General features: G+C 49.4%; 2 protein-coding genes across 5 annotated transcripts in view; one reads left to right on the top strand and one right to left on the bottom strand.

Annotated features, from left to right (window-relative positions):
• Window positions 1-6: 6 nt before the first annotated feature.
• On the bottom strand, window positions 7-13767 carry CAVIN1 (caveolae associated protein 1). Its single transcript, XM_005429583.2, has 2 exons — window positions 13186-13767; window positions 7-910 (listed from the first exon to the last, which is right to left on the bottom strand). The coding sequence occupies exons 1-2, from the start codon at window positions 13603-13605 to the stop codon at window positions 245-247; spliced, it is 1086 nt and encodes a 361-aa protein (XP_005429640.1). The 5' UTR covers window positions 13606-13767; the 3' UTR covers window positions 7-244.
• A 1994-nt stretch (window positions 13768-15761) lies between these two features.
• The window catches only part of ATP6V0A1 (ATPase H+ transporting V0 subunit a1), a 29881-nt gene continuing 26666 nt past the window's right edge, over window positions 15762-18976 (top strand). For 2 of the 4 annotated variants that reach the window (XM_005429580.2, XM_031064113.1), the window contains exons 1-4: window positions 15762-16008; window positions 16112-16190; window positions 17112-17209; window positions 17731-17859. In XM_005429580.2, coding sequence (XP_005429637.1) covers window positions 15892-16008; window positions 16112-16190; window positions 17112-17209; window positions 17731-17859 — 423 coding nt within the window. In that variant the 5' untranslated portion in view covers window positions 15762-15891. The remainder of the gene's footprint in view (window positions 16009-16111; window positions 16191-17111; window positions 17210-17730; window positions 17860-18976) is intronic. The other 2 variants (XM_031064112.1, XM_005429582.2) reach the window with 1 other exon arrangement.

Here is an 18976-nt window from a genome sequence, read left to right as displayed (position 1 = left end):
GAATGGTCTCCGAGGGTGATTTAGTATTTTAAGAAAAACAGTTCCGTGTTCCTAATGTTTATGTGCTAAAACTACAATATAAAATACACCTTGTACAAAGCAGGCGGGGGATCGGCATCGGCTCTGCAGGGTAAGAAGGATGCATTGTGTACACTTCCCTGGGGCTCCAGGGCAGGGAGAGCTTGAAATGTGAGTGATATTGTGTTCAGCTGTCGTCCACAACCCTTGTGCTCTGCAGCCTGTCCTACTCGCTGTCACTCTTGTCCACCAGTACCGCGTCAGTCTCCTCCGTGATCTCCAGCAGGGTGTGCATGTCGGGGCTCTCCCCACGCATCAGGTCTGAATTTTCTCCTTCCTCTCCACCAACCTCCACCAGCTCTGTGGCTTTCACCTCCACCTCACCCTCTCTGATTTTCTTGACATGGAAAGTGAAGGGTGGCACTTTGTAGACGGCTGTCTTGGACCTGGCGTAGATGGTGTGGTCAGGGGTGAAAGACTTCCTCAGTTTGTCCCGAGAGCTCTTCATCTTCTCTCTCCTTTCGTTAGTCACAATTTTAGTGCCCAGTTTGTTCATCCTCTTCTCCAGGTTGTGGCGGGTCTTCTCCAAGTTGTGGCGGGTCTTCTCCAGGTTTTCCTTGGTCTTTAGCTTAGTCTTTTCCATCTTCTCCTTTGAGAATGCCTTCTTAAAGTCATCCACCCTTTTCATGCCGCTCCTTTTGATGCGTTCTGCCCGTGACTCTTCGATAATCTCCTCAATCTCCACCTCCTCATCCGAGGAGAGCTGGATGTGGTCCTCCTCTGCATGGTCCTCACCCACAGGGACCTCTTCACCCTCACCTTCCTTCTCCACCTTTTCACCTTCCTTTAGGGACTTGCTGATGCTCAGTTTAGATGGGAGCTTCACTTCATCCTGCAAGACACAGAGCGGAGCCAGTGAGACACACAGACACCGGCAACCCCGGAGCCAGCCCGTCCTCCCTCCCACACATCGGCCTCCACCCAGCTAAACACACCCAGGTACCTCAGGCCTGGGCTCATCCTCCCTTACTGCAGCTGATAAAGTCATTGTGAGGAGGATCTGCTTAGGACTCTCCCGTACCAGGACTCAGGCACCAGCTCTGCTCACCCTAGGCTGGCTCCAAACTCATCTGTCATACCAGAAGTACAGGAAAGGCAGCCCAGCACTGAAACTGGAGCCTTTCCCTTCTTCCTCTGTCTGTGTCACAGTCTTGTGCCCTCCAGTTTCATCTTTATCCTGGACCTGGCCCGCAGCTCCTCACTCCAGGGACATGTGGACCATCAGGACAGTGGTCTTCAGAATTCCAGCCTGGCCAGGTCCAGCTGTGGCCCTGAGCACAGCACATGGCTGCAGAGGCACAGCCAGAGCTGAGAGTCTGGCCACAGCACCAGCGTGCACACTCTGTCCTGGCTGCCCCCAGGCTGCACTCAGACTTTCCCAAGGCCTCAGGATCCAGATGTGGGGCTGGGAATCTCTTGGGATGCAGCAGGCTGCCCTGTTTTTCCTATTTCTCCACTGGGGAATAAGTTAGAGAATTTGCCCAAGTCCATATCTGGAGATAGTGGAGACAGCAGTCCCAACTCACACAGCCTGGTCTGCAAGGAGACACAGCTCTACTTGGGACAGGGCTGGATTCATTCAGCTTCTCCACGAGCCTGAGCCAGCCAAGTTCCTGATCCCAGTGGCAGAGGACAAGCATGTGCCTGGGAGAGGGGCACAGGTCTGGAGTGGGATTGGTTTTCATCTGAGCAGCACATAGCAGGCGTCCCTGCTGCAGTGATTCACCTCTCTGTTCCCGGGACAGGCTGGAAATAGCCCATCACTGTCCAGAGCCTCACAGCTGCAGGGCTGCAGCTCACGCTCGGAAATTTATTGCCCAAGCAGTTCTAATCTACAGAGCTGGGTGGGAGAGGTGGGAGCTGCCAGGACCAGCCTGTCAGGAATCCAGCAGCAGCCAAAGGGCAATGTGTGGAACGGGCACTCAGCATGCTGAGCTGCTGGGCTGAGGTTTGGAGAAGAGCCTGGGCAGCAGCACAGCCAGGTGCCATTCTGAGCCCGGGGCAGGCAGCAGCAGAGCAGAGCAAGGATGGCATTCCAGTCCTGCACTGGAAACCAAGGGGCAGCCCCTGGTGTATCCCAAGTGCTTGAAGTGCATGGAAAACCCTGGAACACTGTTTGCCTGCCCCTGGCTTGGGGACATGCCCTGGGTGACTTGGCTGTGGCACCTCCCATGCTCTGCATGTCACAGCAGCTGCCACGTGCACGAAGGAGCTGCACAGGTGCCAAGAGCCAGGACAGGGGGGTGTTCCTGGTGCTGTTGTTGGACAGAACATCCCGGTCCCTGCTCAGAGCAGGAAGGGATGGGGTGTGTGCACACCCTCACCCTGAGCACTGTCCCACCCCACGCCACTGCCCGGCCTGACCAAGGTCACTGCCACTCTGTGGCTCTGGCCTGAGCTCCTGGAGATGCCCTCCCTGCAGACAGGGTGCTGTCCCCAGCCCTGCCTTCCCTTCCACCCCTGGAGAAGTGACACAACTCATCGAATACGTGACTCCAGCACAGCTTCACCTGCGTGAAATCCAGATGCTCTCAGCTGCTTTCTCATTTTTTCCCAAGCACAGGTACTGATCCTTGGGCCAGCTGATGTTCTGGAAGCATAAGGGCATCTGGAGTAACTTTTGTGAGCAGTGGAAAGCCAGCTCCGTGGAGCACTGGGCTCAGTGGGGATGGCACGGGCTGCAGTGTCTGTGGTGAAAGCACAGAGCTTTCATTCTGGGTTTTCTTCAGAGCAGAGAATTGTGCTGGGTGAAGTTCTTCACCCTCCAGATCACAGGTCAGGTCTCATACACTTTGTGGAGATTAAGGTGAAGTGGCCAACATGTGTTTTCTTCATTTGATGAGCCACTTCAGCAGAAAACAATACACACGCTCTCCAGAGGGCCAGGTCAGTCCAGGGCAAACCCACATCAGGGGGAAGGCAGGGATCCTGTTCTCCACAACAACACCTGCCAGAGCAATCCCAGAAAATTCCAGGGACCCTGCCCAGCCAGCAGAACATCAGGAACTCCAGCCACTTCCTTCCCTCTGAGGCAACACAATGAGCCAGAACAAAGGCATCCCCCTCTTGCCTGGCACAGCTGTCCCTGGAAATGGGCCATATCCTGCAAACCCTGATCCTATCAGCCCCTTGTGAGCTCCAGAATATGTGTTTGCAGCAAGAAACACCACCTCAAATCTCCACGTCTGTCACATAAATAACAACCTTTCTTCACCTTTCCTTGTGCTACACCAGTATATCCAGCTCTTGACTGAATTTTCTGATGTGATGGGATGGGCTGAGCCAGCAATGCTCCCATCCAGCCTCAGCAGCATCCTGCAGCTCTTCCCTCTCAGCCACAAAGACATGGCCAGCAGCAGCTTTGGGTACATGGCACAGTGGGAGCAACAACCCCTCTTGGGCTGCCTGCAGCTCTCCCAAACCCTGCACTTCACCTGGAGAGCAGCAGCTGCCCAGCTCTGTGATCCCAGGGGCTGCACTCTCCCTTCTCCCACTCTGCCAGCCCTGCTCCATCCCCCAGCCTGGCAGTGCTCACAGCTCTGCCTCTGTCAGGAGGCACCTCATGGATCAGACCCAGAGGCACAGAGGGAGCACAGCCCTTCCCATACGTGAGGATCCCAGCCTCCCTCCTTGGGATTGTTTCCAAGAGCTTTTCTCCAGCTGTGTTTGGGAAACCCGTCATGTCCTGCTCCTGGCCTCTCTCTCTCTCTCCCCTAGGTATAATTCCTGCATTTCTCACCCTCAGCCCACCTCTTCCTCACTGATTGCTGGTCTGACCAGTAGATACCCAGCTGGGGGAGCACTGGAGGATTTTCATCAGTGTGCTAAGGGACAGTCCCCAGAGTCCAAGCTCACCTGCATGCAGGGAGCATTCCTGGTACCAGCACAGCTGGTGTGAGAGCATCCACAGCAGCTCTGGCACACGTTAATGGGGACCAGCCCGTCCTGCTGAGCATCCCTTGCATGTACCCCCTCCCCTGCACCCAGGCACTGCCCAAAAGCCACCAAGAGTCTCCTCCTCCCTGCCCAGGAGGTTTCTCCAGTGGGGAAGGGGAACTGCCTGGTTTGTGCAGGACATGCCTGCAGACACAGGCGTGCAGGGTAATGGGACGTGACTGAAACAATCAAGAACCATCCCAGCCCATGGCTGGCTGCTGCACAAATCCCTGCTCTGTCCAAGCAAGGCACTATGCTCTCTGCACTTCATTTTACTCATGACTCATCCAGCTGAGCCACATTTTTAACACCAGGCATTCTATTTTTACTCAGAAAACACTGATCCTGAAGTGGGCAAGTCCAAAATCCTGGGTCTTGGCATCCCTGCCTGTTGGGGTGTTCAAAACCTGGCTCCCAATCAGCAGAGGCAAACCAGTTCTGTCCTCTCTGCTTTCATCCAACTGGCACAAGGACAGCGAGTAAACAACATTTTTCAGATTTTGTTACCAGCAGCAGCAGCAAACTCTGTGTACAGTGCAGAGCTGCACCCAGCAGCAGGACAGGGACATGGAGCCTGCATTATCCCTGCAGCACGGAGCTCCTGGGATGAGCTGTGCTTTGGGAAGCTCCCTGGCACTGGGCCTGTCCATCTGTGGACTTTGTGGGCACCCAGAGGGGCCCCACAGCCAGCCCCAGGGGCAGCTGGCTGCCAGCTGCTCTGTGTCCTCCTACTTCAAACAACCCCGAGCTGTCGGATCCTCAGCAGTCTCTCCCCTGAGTGGGCTTTTATCTGACATTGTTTTCGAGTTCCCTGGCAGTGAGTCACCCGCAGCCCACGGCCATGGACACCAGCCTGGTTGCTACAACACACGTAAACACTTCCCCTGGCATATAAAAAGGCCAAGGAGACACAGAGCTGAGCTGCATTCCCAGTCAGTGTGTAAGGAACTGAGTCCCAGCACTCCCAGCCACTCTGCTCTCCAGTTGGAAGGTTTAATGGAAGGTTCTCACATGCACATGCAAATCACATCTGCAATTCATTTCACTCCGTTATTTTCACACAACTGCAACAGCACAAACAGAGAGTTTGGTTGATGTTTGCAGCAGCAACATGCAGAAAACGACCAGCTCACATTCCTGGGCTCCACTATGACCAAATCAGGCTGATCCCAACACTTTGTGAGCTGGAGCCCCTCCTGCACCCACCCCGGGCAGCACAGCCTGGCCCTGGCCTCGGGCAGCCTGGGGGAGGATTAGGAGGAGCTTGGGCAGCAAACAGCCCTCCAGGTCAGGTCAAACTGTGCCAGAGGAGAACAAGTTCTGCTCCCGTTTCCATGATAACTGCTCTGCTGTGCCAGGCCTCAGAGGACACTGTTTTGTGCTGACCTTCCAGCAGTGTCATGGGAAGGAGGATTAGCTATTCCTGAGTAACAACAGCGTGCCTGAGAAGCACCCTGAACATACCAGGGCTCAGGAGTGTCCAGATACCCTGCACAGAGGGGCCTGTGCTTTCCTCTCCAGTGGAACAGATCTTTTCTGTGGAAACTGAAATTGCTAGTTTGCTAGATCACAAAAAAAGAGGCTTTTCTTGCATCTGACATTCTCCTTGAAAAGGAGAAGTTTTCCCTGGCAGCTTTGAGCAGAAACCACAATTCCTAGACTTGGTTCACTCTCAGCTGGCTCTTGGAATATTCCTGTCCACCCAGGTGGTCATTCTCACTGGACAGTGCTGCAAATGCTGCTGGGTGACCCCCAAAGGGCAGCTGGAGCTTGGGGTGTTTTATCCAGCAGCTGCACAATGACAGGAAGGCAACAGGCCACTGTGGCCTCTGTGGATTAAATGTTATATGAACAGCAGTTAAAGTCACCACTGCAGTGTGTGCAGGACCTGACTCTGAGCAAGCAGCCCCACGGGCTGTGGCCAGACAGAAATGGGAGATGCTGCCCAAAACATTGGAAGTTTTATGCCACAGTTCGTGCTCTCTGCCTGTTTTACCTGTTTAAAACAACAACTTCAAACCATACCACAATCACAAACGAATGCTCACAAGAAGCCTGAGGAGGTTCCAGGGCTGCATTTCCCAGGGAGAAATGGCAGCTCAAAGAACAGGTGGGATTTGCCACAGCAGAGCCAACTGCCCCTGGCCACCTGCCCTTTTCCATGCAAGCCACACAGCAGCTCCTCCTGAGGGAAAATCCCAGCTCCTCACACCCACGCTCATGCAGCAAGCACATTAGTCAGAGCAGGATCAGCCTTGGAGGTCTGAGAGCCCGAGGCAGTGCCAAGCAGGAGAGAAGCAAAGGCTCGGAATCAGCAGCTCCCAGAGCTTCAGAAGAGGTTCAGAGGGATCTTCAGGGGGTGCCGCTGACGAGGCCCTAAACTGCTGCCTCCTCCTGTGTCTTCTGCTGCCCTGGGCCTGTCTCCACGGGCTGGGCTCAGAGGGCAGTCCCTGGCGAAGACTCAAGGCATACCCGTGGCATCTTCTCGGGCTAAGATGAGGAAAACTGCGTTTCAATGGCCAGGGAAAGGGAGCACAATGGAAACACTTACCTGTTCCTTCCTGGAATCGGATTGAGAACAACAGTGATCCGGGTTAGCACGAGAACAAGCAGAGAGAAAAGGCAACAGGGGTGTGTTTTAGTCAAGGGAGAAGCCAGGAAGCAGAATTTGACAGAAAAGAGAGTCAGCAAAGATCTGTGAGATGGAAGAGTGTCTGTGTCTGATTCAGAAGGTCCCAGGAGACACAGGATCCCAGGCACTGCCACTGCCACAGGGCCAGACCCTGCTCACGATCACAGGGCTTCAGTGTCACCTGCTGGGGCCATGTCTCCCTTTGCTGTGGTGTAGCTGAACTCAGAGTTTGTTTGTAAGTGTAAGATCATGAAAAAAAGGGTGGTGTGTCACGGACATATTTCATGGAAAATCATTTTGTTAGGATTTTTTCTCCTGAGAAGCTGAGAGGCCTCAGAAAGAAAATGTAAACAATAATTATCTGCTGCTGTGGAATGCAACGGGTGCATCTTTGATTGGTCTCATGTGGTTGTTTTTAATTAATGGCCAATCACAGTCCAAGATGGTCAGTCACAAGATTTTATTATCATTCCATTCCTTTCTATTCCTTAGTAACCATCTGATGAAATCCTTCTTTTAGTGAAGGTAAATAGTAGAATAGTAAAACTATTCTTTTAGTATAGTTTTAGTATATCATTTTCTTTTAATATAATACATATAATAAAATAATAAATCAGCCTTCTGAAACATGGAGTCAAGATTCTCATCTCTTCCCTCATCCTGGGACCCCTGTGAACATGACCACAGCGGTGATTTTAAAGCCCTGTGTTTATTGATTGAAGTGCAGAGGCTGCAGAGATTGAAGCAGGCGGGTGCAGCTCCAGAACTCTATCCGCTGGTTTTGTCACGTACTGACCTTACCCTAAAGCAGCGCCAGATAATTCCCAGCAGCTCCCAGATCTCTGCACCCAGTGACACAGCAAAGTCAGGCATGGCCTTGACTCTGGCTTCCAAGGGTTGGACAAAGTTTGTGTCCAATAGTGCCAAGAGGTTCATGAAAAGAGAAGCCTCAAGCCTTAGAGATGAGACTTTTGAGTGCTCCAGAACAGGACAGAACACCAAGGAATACTGCTGAGATAAAAAAAAATCTAAATTATGAGGGGAGAAAGCAAATAAGGTTGGGATTAGGTAAATGTTAGAGGGATAAATAATTCATTCTCTAGCAGCATCTCCCTGACTAGCAGAGTCCTCCCAGCCTCTGTAATTCTGGGTGTTGTGCAATCTGCCTGGCACTTCTTTCTATCAGGCACATCCAGGTACCCTGTGTCCTGGAAGCTGTGTCTGAAAAGCTGGATCTGCCTCATGAGCTGTGAGAAACAGCCCTTGGGACCAGCACCAGAGCTGGTGCAAAGCAAGGGAGGGAGGGTGGGGAGAGGAGGAGGCTGTGCTTGGAAAAATGCTTTTGCCTTTAGTGAGTCAGAAGAGAGGGAGAGCTGTAGGAAACAGAGAAGTAAATAGATTGAGAGTGAAAAGGAGCTTTTTTCCCCCCTGACAGCATTAAGACGTTTTGATGCCATTATCAGTCCGTTTGTAGCACTGGCTTTGCTCTCAGATCTGCTCCTCCCGGATAAATCTGCCTGAGCTGATTGATGACTCCGGAGCTGCTCCTGAACAGCAAAGCAGCAAAGATGGGGTTTGTATTACAGATCCTTTGCAGACACTGACATTTGCATCCTCACATAAAGCTGGAGACTAAACATCCTGAGACTTTTCATTCCAAATATTTTATTTTCCTTTACTGATACTGCACATTTTGTTTCTGCTCTTTGTCTGTCTCACAGCTGGACAGTGGACCCACAATTCTTCAGGTGCCCTGTAAGTTGTAGGAAATCTTGCAGAATCAAGAGAACAATCCCAAATGGGAAAAAAGAGGGTTAAGCCAGCTGCTGAATAGTTTATAAGTCATTGCTGTGCCTTCTGGGTTGTGCACATGAGAGGCCTGAGGGAGGAATATGTGATAGGAGGGATATTACCTTGGGTTTGTTCTCATGAGCCACTACTCATCCAATCTAACCCTATCCCAATGGCTGGGCAGCCTCTGGCCCTTTGCTCTGAGACAATTTGTGGCTGCACAGCTCAGCCTGGAACTATAATGGTGAAAGGATTTTAGCAAAGCAAACAGTTCTGGCACCAACTGCTTATAAATAATAGCTGAGCAATGAAATATTAATGCAGTTGATCCTAGATTGCAACAGAGAAATCCATGCTCCAGAGCTGTCTGCTGGTAGACTGGTAATCTGCACCAAAAGAAATCCTAAGAGTCAGAGCTATTAACATCCTGGCTTTTTTTAAGGCTCAGTCTCCTCTGAATTATTATCTTGAACCTCTTATAGTTCCATAATATGCAGAGAATATGCAAGATTTTTGTACATTGGGATGTTCATGTGGTCCCCCTGCAATGGAGGCAGCACTGACAGGAGCTGCTTTAGACAGGATTTGCAGTGAAATTGAAACTTGCATTTTATTTTAAAATATTATCAGAAAATGAATACAGTGGCTGCTGCAATGCAAATCCCTGCTGTGACCCACTGGGAAGAGGGATGGATGTGCCAGCACAGAGAGCTCTCAGCCACGTGGAGCCAGCTGGTTTTGCAGGAAAAGCAACCCCGTGGGTACCTGGTGCTGTGCCTATCCAAGCACTGTCACCAAAATTGCTTTGGAAATCCCTGTTTAGTTTTAATGCTGAGCTGGGCAGGCAGCACTGAACTGCAGGCACGTCACCCACCCAGGCTGTCCCTCAGGGCTGTGGATCTTCCTGGCTCTTGTCAATGCTCCACTGCCATTAAACTCATCATGAATGAGTTTCTGAATGATTAATTTGAAACAAAACCATGGCTCAGGGCAGCTGCCATTCTGTTTGGGCAGTGGAGAAAAGCTGTAGCCTGGGGGCAGCGGGTTTGTATGCCCTGAGGTCCCTGCCCTGTGCTGCTCCTCAGCTCCCTGAGCTCATCTCTTTTTCCACACTCTTTTTGAGGAGCACAGGCCCAAAACTGAGGCAGCTCAGGTGTGAATCTGTCACATTAATGAGTGGGTTTGAAATCTCCCCCTCCTTCTCTCCATGTACAGTCTCCCATCCGTATAAGGCCCACGCCAGCACAAAGCCAGGCTGGGCTATTTATATTTCCCTGCCCAGCCCTACCCACCCAACACTGCATGGCTGGGATCCAGGTCCCACCCTGCTCTCCCAGCAGCACAGCCCTTCCCACGGAAACTCACATCTCGCACAGCTCAGAGCAGCCACCAAAACCCCCAGAAGAGCAGATGAGCCCCAAGGGAGCCTCCCAAGAGGACAGCGTGGGGAGCACACGCTCACACCCCTCAGACAAAGCTGCTCTTCCCAATAAAAACACTGCAACAAAACACTGCAACTTCTCCCAACAAAAACATCCCCAGAGCTCAGCCCACACCAGCCTCCAAATAAAGGACCAGCACACTTTAGAAATTCAATACTCTGTGTGCGTGCCGAGTGCTGCAGGGGTTTGTCCAGCTGTAACAAAATCAGCCTCTGGCATTTGCAGGAATAAGTTTAATTGTCAAAAAAAGGTTTGGAGGAAAATGCCAAGCTTACATAAACTGCCACGTGCTGCTCTCCAGCTCTCACAAAGTCTGGTTTCAGAGCAGTAGCTGCTTGCACAGGACATCCATTATTTAACCATGAACTGCAGTAACCAGCCCCATGTTGAGGATCCTAAAACCAGGAGATTTGGGATGAAGTCACTTCAGTTTGTTTTTATTAGCAACCACTCTCACGGAATTTTTTGGTGTCCTGATTTCTCTGAAAGACAGGAGCCCGGGACAGAGGCACAAAGGAAGCTCTGAGCTCTGCTCTGGGGCTGCTGAGCAGTGCAGGCACTCACTGACATCAGTCTTTTTAGGAAGGTAAATTCTGCACTGAATGTCTGTGTACACAGTGGCCTGTCAAAGCTGTCACCTCTGCTTTGGCTCAGCAAGTTTTCAAAAGAGAAAGATGGGGCAATTTGGAGGGATACAGTTGTTTTGGAGTTTTTTTCTAAAGAATTGATTTAATTCCCTACATTAAGTCTATACAAGAACTATTAACTTGGAGAAATCAGACCAGCTCCTGGCAAAATCAGCTCAAAGAGGGTAAGCAAGTGAGAAAACACAAGCATGGACAGGACTGAGTGATGCCTGTAACTGTTCTGCTCAATACCTCCCCTCAGCCAGGCCATGGGAGTGATAGCCAGGCCTGCATTTTCTCCCCCAGATTTTGAAACCACCCCAGCAGATGTGCTCAGGATCATGCCACAGGTCAGGCTTTCCCTGATAAAAATTTGGTTTTCATCTCCTCCTAATCTACAGCAAGCACAACACAATTCTCACAGGCAGTCTGACTTCCCTCCAAGGTGCAAAAGTTTTTATTTGCACTCCCGAAATAATCCCTCCACAATGGCTGAAACCTTAGGACTCAATGCTGAGAGAATAATCAAACATCAAGAACCAGCAAAGAGCTCATTTATCGTTATTTTTTATTTCATCCAGCTGCAGAACTGTACAATATTGAACCCTATTAGAGCAGGACTCTTGCTGTGCTCAGATCTCTCACCCGAAAACAGCCATGCTGCTGTAAAAAATTATGGCAGTTTTTACATCTCTAAGGATGAGTTTATCTCTTGTTTTCCAGAAGAAAAGACTAATAAATCTTTGGACTTTTTGCCACAGCAACTGGAAACACACAGGAGTCACCCCCAGCTTGGGAAAGCAGCTTTCCCAGAGTCAGAGAGGAGCAATAATGTGCTCAGCACCGCAGAATTCATTACATGACCAGTAAAATACCCAACAGACACTTTGGTAGATGAGGGTCTGAGAAGTGAGACCCTGAATTAGATGTGAGTTATTTTGTAATTATTTGGTTTTAACTGTAGACACGGTTAGGGAAGCACAGTGAATTGCTCAGTTAACCCCAGGGTGGACCCCAGAGCTGGATGATTTCCCTGCAGGGCTGGGTCTGCTCCACTCCCATGGAAGTGCCAGCATGTCCGTGAGGGCACAAACAGATCCATTTCACATGGAGAATTCCTTACCTGTGCTCTGTGACATTCCAATCACACTAAATTCCATGCTGGGAAATCATCCCAAATCCCAAATCATTCCTTCCCCTAATGCCTCCATGACTCCTCAAGCCCCTGGCACAGCCCTTGTCCAAAGAACTCTTTCCAAGGCTGCTCTGTGTTCACCACAGCAGCAGGGGCAGGCCCCAAGCCTTTAGAAACAGGATTGCTTTTTCATATCAGAAAAGAAACTCTGCACAATATCAATAAGGCACAGCAAACCAACACGAACTGCTCATGAAACACTAACCTGCAGATGTTTGGGATGCTTCCCAAGGACCTTGAACCTTGCCAGCTTCCTACCTATTTCCGTAACTGACATGGAATGTTATGTTTAAGCAATTCCCTCCACTCCTCTCATTTTGCAGTGGTCGTTGCTTCAATTTTATTTTTCCACTGATTGATTGATACAAAGAGCTTGTAATAAATCCACACACATATATCTGGCTATAATTGGTTGTGCTTCCTGTATGATCCGAACAGGCTTTCAGCCTTTCAGTCATGATAAAACAACAAATGCTCAAGCTCTGAACCAAGAAATCCCACAGGTGTCTGACCCCTGAGCCTGTCATGAGCCACTCGCCCTCAAACCTCACAGAAAGGACCATTTTCCCTTTTATTCTGCCTTTTTTCCTCTCTCTTCCTATGATCAGCACTCGAAGCTTCTCCATTTGTTCCTAGTGCTGGCTATTATTAACCCAGAGCTTTCAACTGTAGCATTAACTGTTTCACTCACTTTTCTCCCCTGTCCCAACAGAAGAGTTTGCTCTGATGCAGAAAACTAACTCCAGGCAGGAAACCTGACAGAATCACGTTCCTCTGTCTCTCTCCTTGTTTAATGTTAAATGAAAACTCCAACACTTAGTGCAGGGGGTGAACATCAAGCAAACTAAAGCTGTTATTGAGACCAAACAAGAAGGTTTAAGGCTTGCAGGATGCAAAAGAAAGAAGATGGGAATTGTACAAGCCCTTAGCAAAGGCCACCCCCAGCACTGCCAAGCTCAGGGGGCTGGGCTGGATTTTCTCTGACAGCTCTATCTGCCCTGGCTGGACAGATTAACCCCGAGGCTGGGGTTACTATCACTTGTTACCAGATGCATGTCACAAATTTGAAATATCATCGGTCTCCACGTAGCCATACACATGGTGTCTCTTGGTAGAGGGCACGTTGGCAGATGGATTTCCAACACCCCCTTCTAGATCCCAGAGCACTATTGCTCTTTGTTGAGCTAAGCACTTAAATCAGGTTATTTTGACACTTCTGGCCCATTGCAGCGAGTTCTTAGGGCTGGGAACTCACGATTGATCCCTATCTGCACTAAAATTCCTGTTAAATGGGACAACTCTGTCAAACTTTGTCTTAGGACACGCAGCAAATGTTAAACCACAAATGAGGTGACGGGAGACCCGCCTCAGCTTGGACTGCCAGAAAATCTGGGGAGTTTGGGAGAACATGCAGCGTGACGGGACCCTCAGCAAAGAAAACACCCACTAACAGGACGGAAAGACATCATGAAACACTTTCCTTACCTGATAGATCATGACTTTGAAGTTCCTGCGTTTCAGGAGCTCCGCTTCGTTGGCCTCCAGCTTCTTGATCTGCCCGGCTTGCTTCTCCAGGTTCTGCCTGACGGTTTTCACGTTGACGCTCACCTTGCGCACCTTCTCCAGCATTTTGTTGACGGTGTTGCTGGTGGTGGTGTGTGCCTTGGTCAGCTTGGTCAGCTCTCCCTGGATGCTGGTCACCGCGCTATCCATCTCCTGCTGCCTCTCCTCCAGCTGCGTTTGGGTCAGCTGGATCTGATCCACGGCCCCGATGATCTTGTCCAGCAGGGTCAGCACCATCACGCCGTTGATCTGGTCGGGTTTGATGGGCTCCTCGGGCGCTTGCTCCTCCGAGGTCTCCGAAACGGTGGGCGGCTCGATGATTTGCAAGGTGGTGTCCTCCATGGTGGCTGTCACTGCGGGGAGAGAGCAGGGAAAGCTGAGCCCGAGCCTGGGCTAAACTCCGCGCTGGGAGAGCAGCCAGGAATGGGGAGCGCAGCGAGCGAGAGGCTGTGCTGAAATTCAAATGGCACAGCCCCGCACGGCCGGCCAGTGGAACTGCCCTGCAAAATTTTCCAGCCTTGCAGCAGGTCATTGGCTGACTCCACCTCAGCTATAGAAAAGGAGCCACTGCCAAATGCCTGCTGACCCACCCTTTTGAAATGATTAAAATAGTTGGAGGGGAGACGAGGGCTCTGCATGCAAACACAAGCGCGGCTCAGCCAGGAATGCAAAGCTCTGGAGCTGCAGCCGCCCCTGCTTTACTCTCAGGCTCAAGGCGCTGAAGTAACAGGAGGAAAAAACAAAATCCTTTAGTGAACGGCTCGGGAAGCTGCTGGGAAGACAGTGGGAAGCAAGCAGCCCCATCTGGGCACAGCTGTGTGCACTGAAGGCTTTAAACAACTTTCTTAAGGTTTAAACAACTGCAAATGCTGAAGTTCAGACCTTTTGCCAGTACTTACGTTTGAGGTTTTTTCTCCAGGACTATGAAACCCATTTTAAAGAAATGCCACGATTGGAATTCAGCAGTTACAGCATGAAAAGTGGATAGGATCTAAGATACAAGTCTGTATTTTAAATGCGCCCGCTCCCATGTACATGAATGTACAGGAGGCTCACATGGTACATGCAGGGTGCAACAGATCTCCAATCTGTGTGGAGATTTAACTTCTCTGAGTTAAATCCCCACACAGATTTAACTCAGAGAAGGAGAATTCCCTCCTGAAGTGAGGCAGCTGGGCACTCCCCCTAAAGGAGCTCTCCCAGCTCTGCAATCCTCGAGCCCTCTGCAGGTCCTGTCACCAGAAAAGCCAAATTTAAATGTGGGGCACTGCTTGTAAACAAAGCCCAAATTACTCATGAATTTAGTGGTAAAAACCCTAAATTATTCAAAACAGGGAGACAGGTGGGAAACAGCACCAGACCTTGCAACAACCCAGCTGAACACACCAGGAATGTGGAGAAGGAAAAGTTCAGATCTTGGGAGTGACCCTGGGCCAGAGCCTTCTCTGGTTCTGGGGTTGGCTCAGCCACAGGGAACCAAGTGCCCATGGCCAGAGCTGCCACTTGGGAAGGCTCTGGGCACCCTGGCAAGGTGGCAGCTTTGACAAGGGGGGTTCACCCTCAGCACTCCTGGCAGGCCAAGCCTGCTCTCAGCCTTTGCCACTGGGCTCCTCCCAGAAATGATCCAACTGGGCAACCCCGCCGTCCCACGGATGCGGAGGGACATTGTTCATGGACAATGCCCACAGCAGTCAGCACTTTCCCTGCTGTGTCCCTGCCCTGTGACTGCTCGCTGTCCCCACTGACCTGGGCCTGCTGGCTCTGGGATCACAGGATTGCACCCTGTGCCCCCACAGCAGCTGTGAAAAATGTGTGTTTTATGATGGGCTTTTCGCAATATTAAAATGAATGTTATATGTGTTGTGTTAGAAAGTGATGCTGTATTAATTCTCTTAAGCAGTGTTAAGTACAGTTTTAGGTTATAACATAATGTTAAAATAGAAACTGTGCTATGTAGATACTTTTTAGAGAGGAATGAGGTTCTCACACTGAGGTAGCAGTCACAGGACACCTGAATCTTTCAGAGAAAAAGAATTTTTTGCTCCATTAGCAGAAGAAATGAACTTCTTCCTACCTTGCTCAGCCCTGAAGGTCCCTCAGGATTCAGATGAAGTTGACACTGCCCAGACAGAATCCTGTGTTTGAATGGAATTTATGCATCATGGATGAGGTGTATGAATATGCAACAGGCTGTTGCTTTTAAGGGTTAATCCTCTGTTAACGTGGGTCCTTTTTCGGGCTTATTTTGCCCAGAAAGAGGTACCTGGGCTGTCTGTAACTTTGTTTTTATTGTCGCATATTGTCCTAATCCAAATTGTCCACATTTTTATTACTCTAATTGTATTACCATTTTTATAACCATTTTATTACTATTAAACTTTTACAATTCTAAAAACAAGCGATTGGCGTTTTCCGCACCGTGACGTCACGACGCCGCTCATGACGTCACCACGGGGCGCGGTGTGGCGCCTTGCCGTCACTTCCGGGGCGGTGCCGCGCGCTGTCGCCTGGAGACGTGCGCGTGACGCGGGGACGAGAGCCGGCTCGGGTCAGACGGCGGCGGCGGCAGCGACAGCGACAACAGCAGCGGCGGCAGGCCGCGGGGCCCGCGGGGGGAGCGGCGCCGCCATGGGGGAGCTGTTCCGCAGCGAGGAGATGACCCTGGCGCAGCTGTTCCTGCAGTCCGAGGCCGCCTATTGCTGTGTCAGCGAGCTGGGCGAGCTGGGCAAGGTCCAGTTCCGCGACGTGAGTGTCCCCGGGGCGGTGGCGGCACCGGCAGCACCGGGAGACCCCCGGGATCGGGCCCGGTGAGGCGGGCGTTTGCTGAGTGCCGTGTCTCTCCCTGCAGCTGAACCCCGACGTGAACGTGTTCCACCGAAAATTCGTCAATGAGGTCCGGCGGTGCGAGGAGATGGACCGAAAGCTCCGTACGTTCCCGCTGGGGTGGATGTGGCTCTGACTCTGCAGCTTTTGGTTAAAAAAATAGCAATAAATAAAAATAAAACCCAGTGAAGGCAGGCTGAAGCTGCAGGCAACGTTTGGAACAGATCAAAGGGGTGTTAAAAATGCCAATCACTTGGTTTTTAAAATTTTTAAAGTTTAATAGTAATAAAATGGTTATAAAAATAGCAGCATAATTAGAGTAATAAAAATTTGGACAATTTGAATTAGGACAATATGAGACAATAAAAACAAAGAGTTACAGACAGTCCAGGTACCTCTTTCTGGGCAAAATAAGCCTGAAAAAGGACCCACATTAAGAGGAGATTAACCCTTAAAAGCGACAGCCTGTTGCATATTCATACATCTCATCCATGATGCATAAATTCCATTCAAACACAGGATTCTGTCTGGGCAGTGTCAACTTCTTCCTCTGAATCCAAAGGTGTTTTCAAGGCAGGAAGAAGTTCGTTTCTTCTGCTAATGGAGCAAAAAATTCTTTTTCTCTGAAAGATTCAGGTGTCCTGTGACTGCTATCTCAGTGGGAAAACCTCATTCCTTTCTTTAAAACAATATCCTACATAGCATAGTTTCTATTTTAACATTATGTTATAACCTAAAACTATATTTAACACCCTACTTTAAAAAAATGAATACAGCATTACCTTCTAACACAACACATATAATATTCATTTTAATATTTGCCAAAAGCCAATCACAAAATATATGCATTTTTCACAGGGGTGAGGGCATAGGCAGGGCTCCACCTCTGGAAAATAACTCTGGCCAAAACAGACACTTGGAATAGGAGGTGAAGGAATCAGCTGCTGCTGGTGCCAGGTGCAGTTTGGGGGAAGTGTTTGACACAGAAATATCTGTAATTAACGCTTTTAATGCTGTCTCTGCAGGGTTTGTGGAGAAGGAAATTAAAAAGGCAAATATTCCTATCATGGACACTGGTGAAAACCCAGAGGTGCCTTTTCCACGTGACATGATTGACCTGGAGGTAATGATGTGTTGAGACTTAAACTAGCATTTGATTCTGGATGGAAACAGGGGAAATTCTCTCTGTGGGTTGATGCTTGCAGGATTTAGTGGCAGGGGGGCATTAGCTCAGTCTCCAGCTGTCCCTGGCAGCAGCTCTGCCAGCTCACCTTGTCCAGATACACAAGTGAGAGTCCTCAGTAGGAATTTCACCACTGAAATGAGCCAAAAACTGCTGGAACCACATGGTTTATGGTGGTGGGTCATTAAGTTTATCACAGTTTTGTTGATTTGAAGAAGCTCTATCAATCCAGTCCATAAAAGTCTGGCTGAGTGTGAGATGTCTACAGTTGCCTGCAGATGTGGCAGATGTGGATCTGTGCCACAGCAGGCTGCAGATGCACATGTAAATCCTGTAAAACCTGCAAAATGCAAATTGGGTGGGGATGTGAAGCATCTCACTTGCCTCTGTGTGCTGACAGACTGAACAGCACTTAATTATGGAATTAAGTCCTTTTTCTTTCTCCTTTTCACATCTTCCAGGCAAACTTTGAGAAAATTGAAAATGAGCTTAAAGAAATCAACACCAACCAGGAGGCTCTGAAGAGAAACTTCTTGGAGCTGACAGAATTAAAGTTTATACTGCGTAAAACTCAGCAGTTTTTTGATGAGGTCAGAATACCGGTGGGGTTGCACACTTGGGGAGCTGGTTCTTCTCATAGAAATTACCATTTTTATTCTCAGATATATTTTATTTGCTGTTTTGGACAGCAGGGTCATTTTATGCTTTGTTTGAGAAAGCTGCACAAGTTGTTTTCCATTTTTCATGCAGTACACATAGCTACCCATGATTTACCTCCCACAATGCTGATTTGGGTTTGTTCTAGTTAAGCAATGGTTTGTCTAAAAATTGTGTAAAATAATTAAGATCTGAGTAATTTTGAAAGCACATCAACAGCCCCAAAATTTGGTGCTACAGTGAGCACTGTCCCCAGTGGGTCAGAGTTGCAGAGGAATTAAAATGGAGCTGAATTTCTCTTCAGCCTTTAAAGTGTTATGTGGAGATTCATCAGGGTCACAATACAAAGCCCATTGATGTAATAGATAAATAAATTAATTAATTGAGCCTTTGATCAAACCCTGAAGCTTTCAGAGGTCAGTTGTGGAGCAAAGCTGACATTTAAAGTCTTGGACATTTTGTCAAATACCATCTGGGCCAGGAACTGGCAACTTCCACTGGACCTGAGAGCAGCTTCTCCAATGTCATTCATGGCACTGACATAAATCCTGCTTGGGAGAAGACATAACCCTTCCTTGTAAAGCTGAAGTATCTCAAGAGTCTTGGCAGTTCTCTCAGAGAGCTCCTGTGTGTTTTTCAGGACATGTTTTTGCTGAGTAGATGTCCTGTTTCCTCTAATCTCAGGATTTGATCAAAGAATTCTTAACGGAAATGGCTCCTGGTTTTTACAAGGGCTATTGTCAAGTGGAGCTGGACTCCTGCACACTTCAGGCCATTTATCTAACAGATTGTTTTTTGTTGTTTTGGCACAAGGTGTTGCCTGTTCAGGCACCAAGGTTGGTCCTGTGCCAGTCATAGTCACTGCTGGCACAGATAGTGCTGCTGGTGTGAGGGCTGCTGGGTTGTGGGGTTGGTTTCAGTACAAAAAAACCCTTTGTCTTCGAGTGTTGGATGTTCACTTAAAAATGTCCCTTGGACAAACAGGATTAACCTGATAATCCATTACTTGGCTGTGTTAAAGTAGCACTGCCTATTCTGAGTGTCATGTAA

The sequence above is a fragment of the Geospiza fortis genome, unplaced genomic scaffold (assembly GCF_000277835.1).
Source record: "Geospiza fortis unplaced genomic scaffold, GeoFor_1.0 scaffold324, whole genome shotgun sequence".
Taxonomy (NCBI): Eukaryota; Metazoa; Chordata; class Aves; order Passeriformes; family Thraupidae; genus Geospiza; species Geospiza fortis.
This window is presented reverse-complemented; position numbering and strand designations above follow the sequence as displayed.

What these genes read in the sequence shown, in the direction of transcription:
- CAVIN1 (XM_005429583.2), bottom strand. Translation starts at nt 13,605, where the DNA reads ATGGAGGACACCACCTTGCAAATCATCGAGCCGCCCACCGTTTCGGAG. An exon ending in TCAAAGTCATGATCTATCAG is followed by an intron (nt 911 to 13,185) that starts GTAAGGAAAGTG and finishes TGTGTCTTGCAG; the next exon opens with GATGAAGTGAAGCTCCCATC.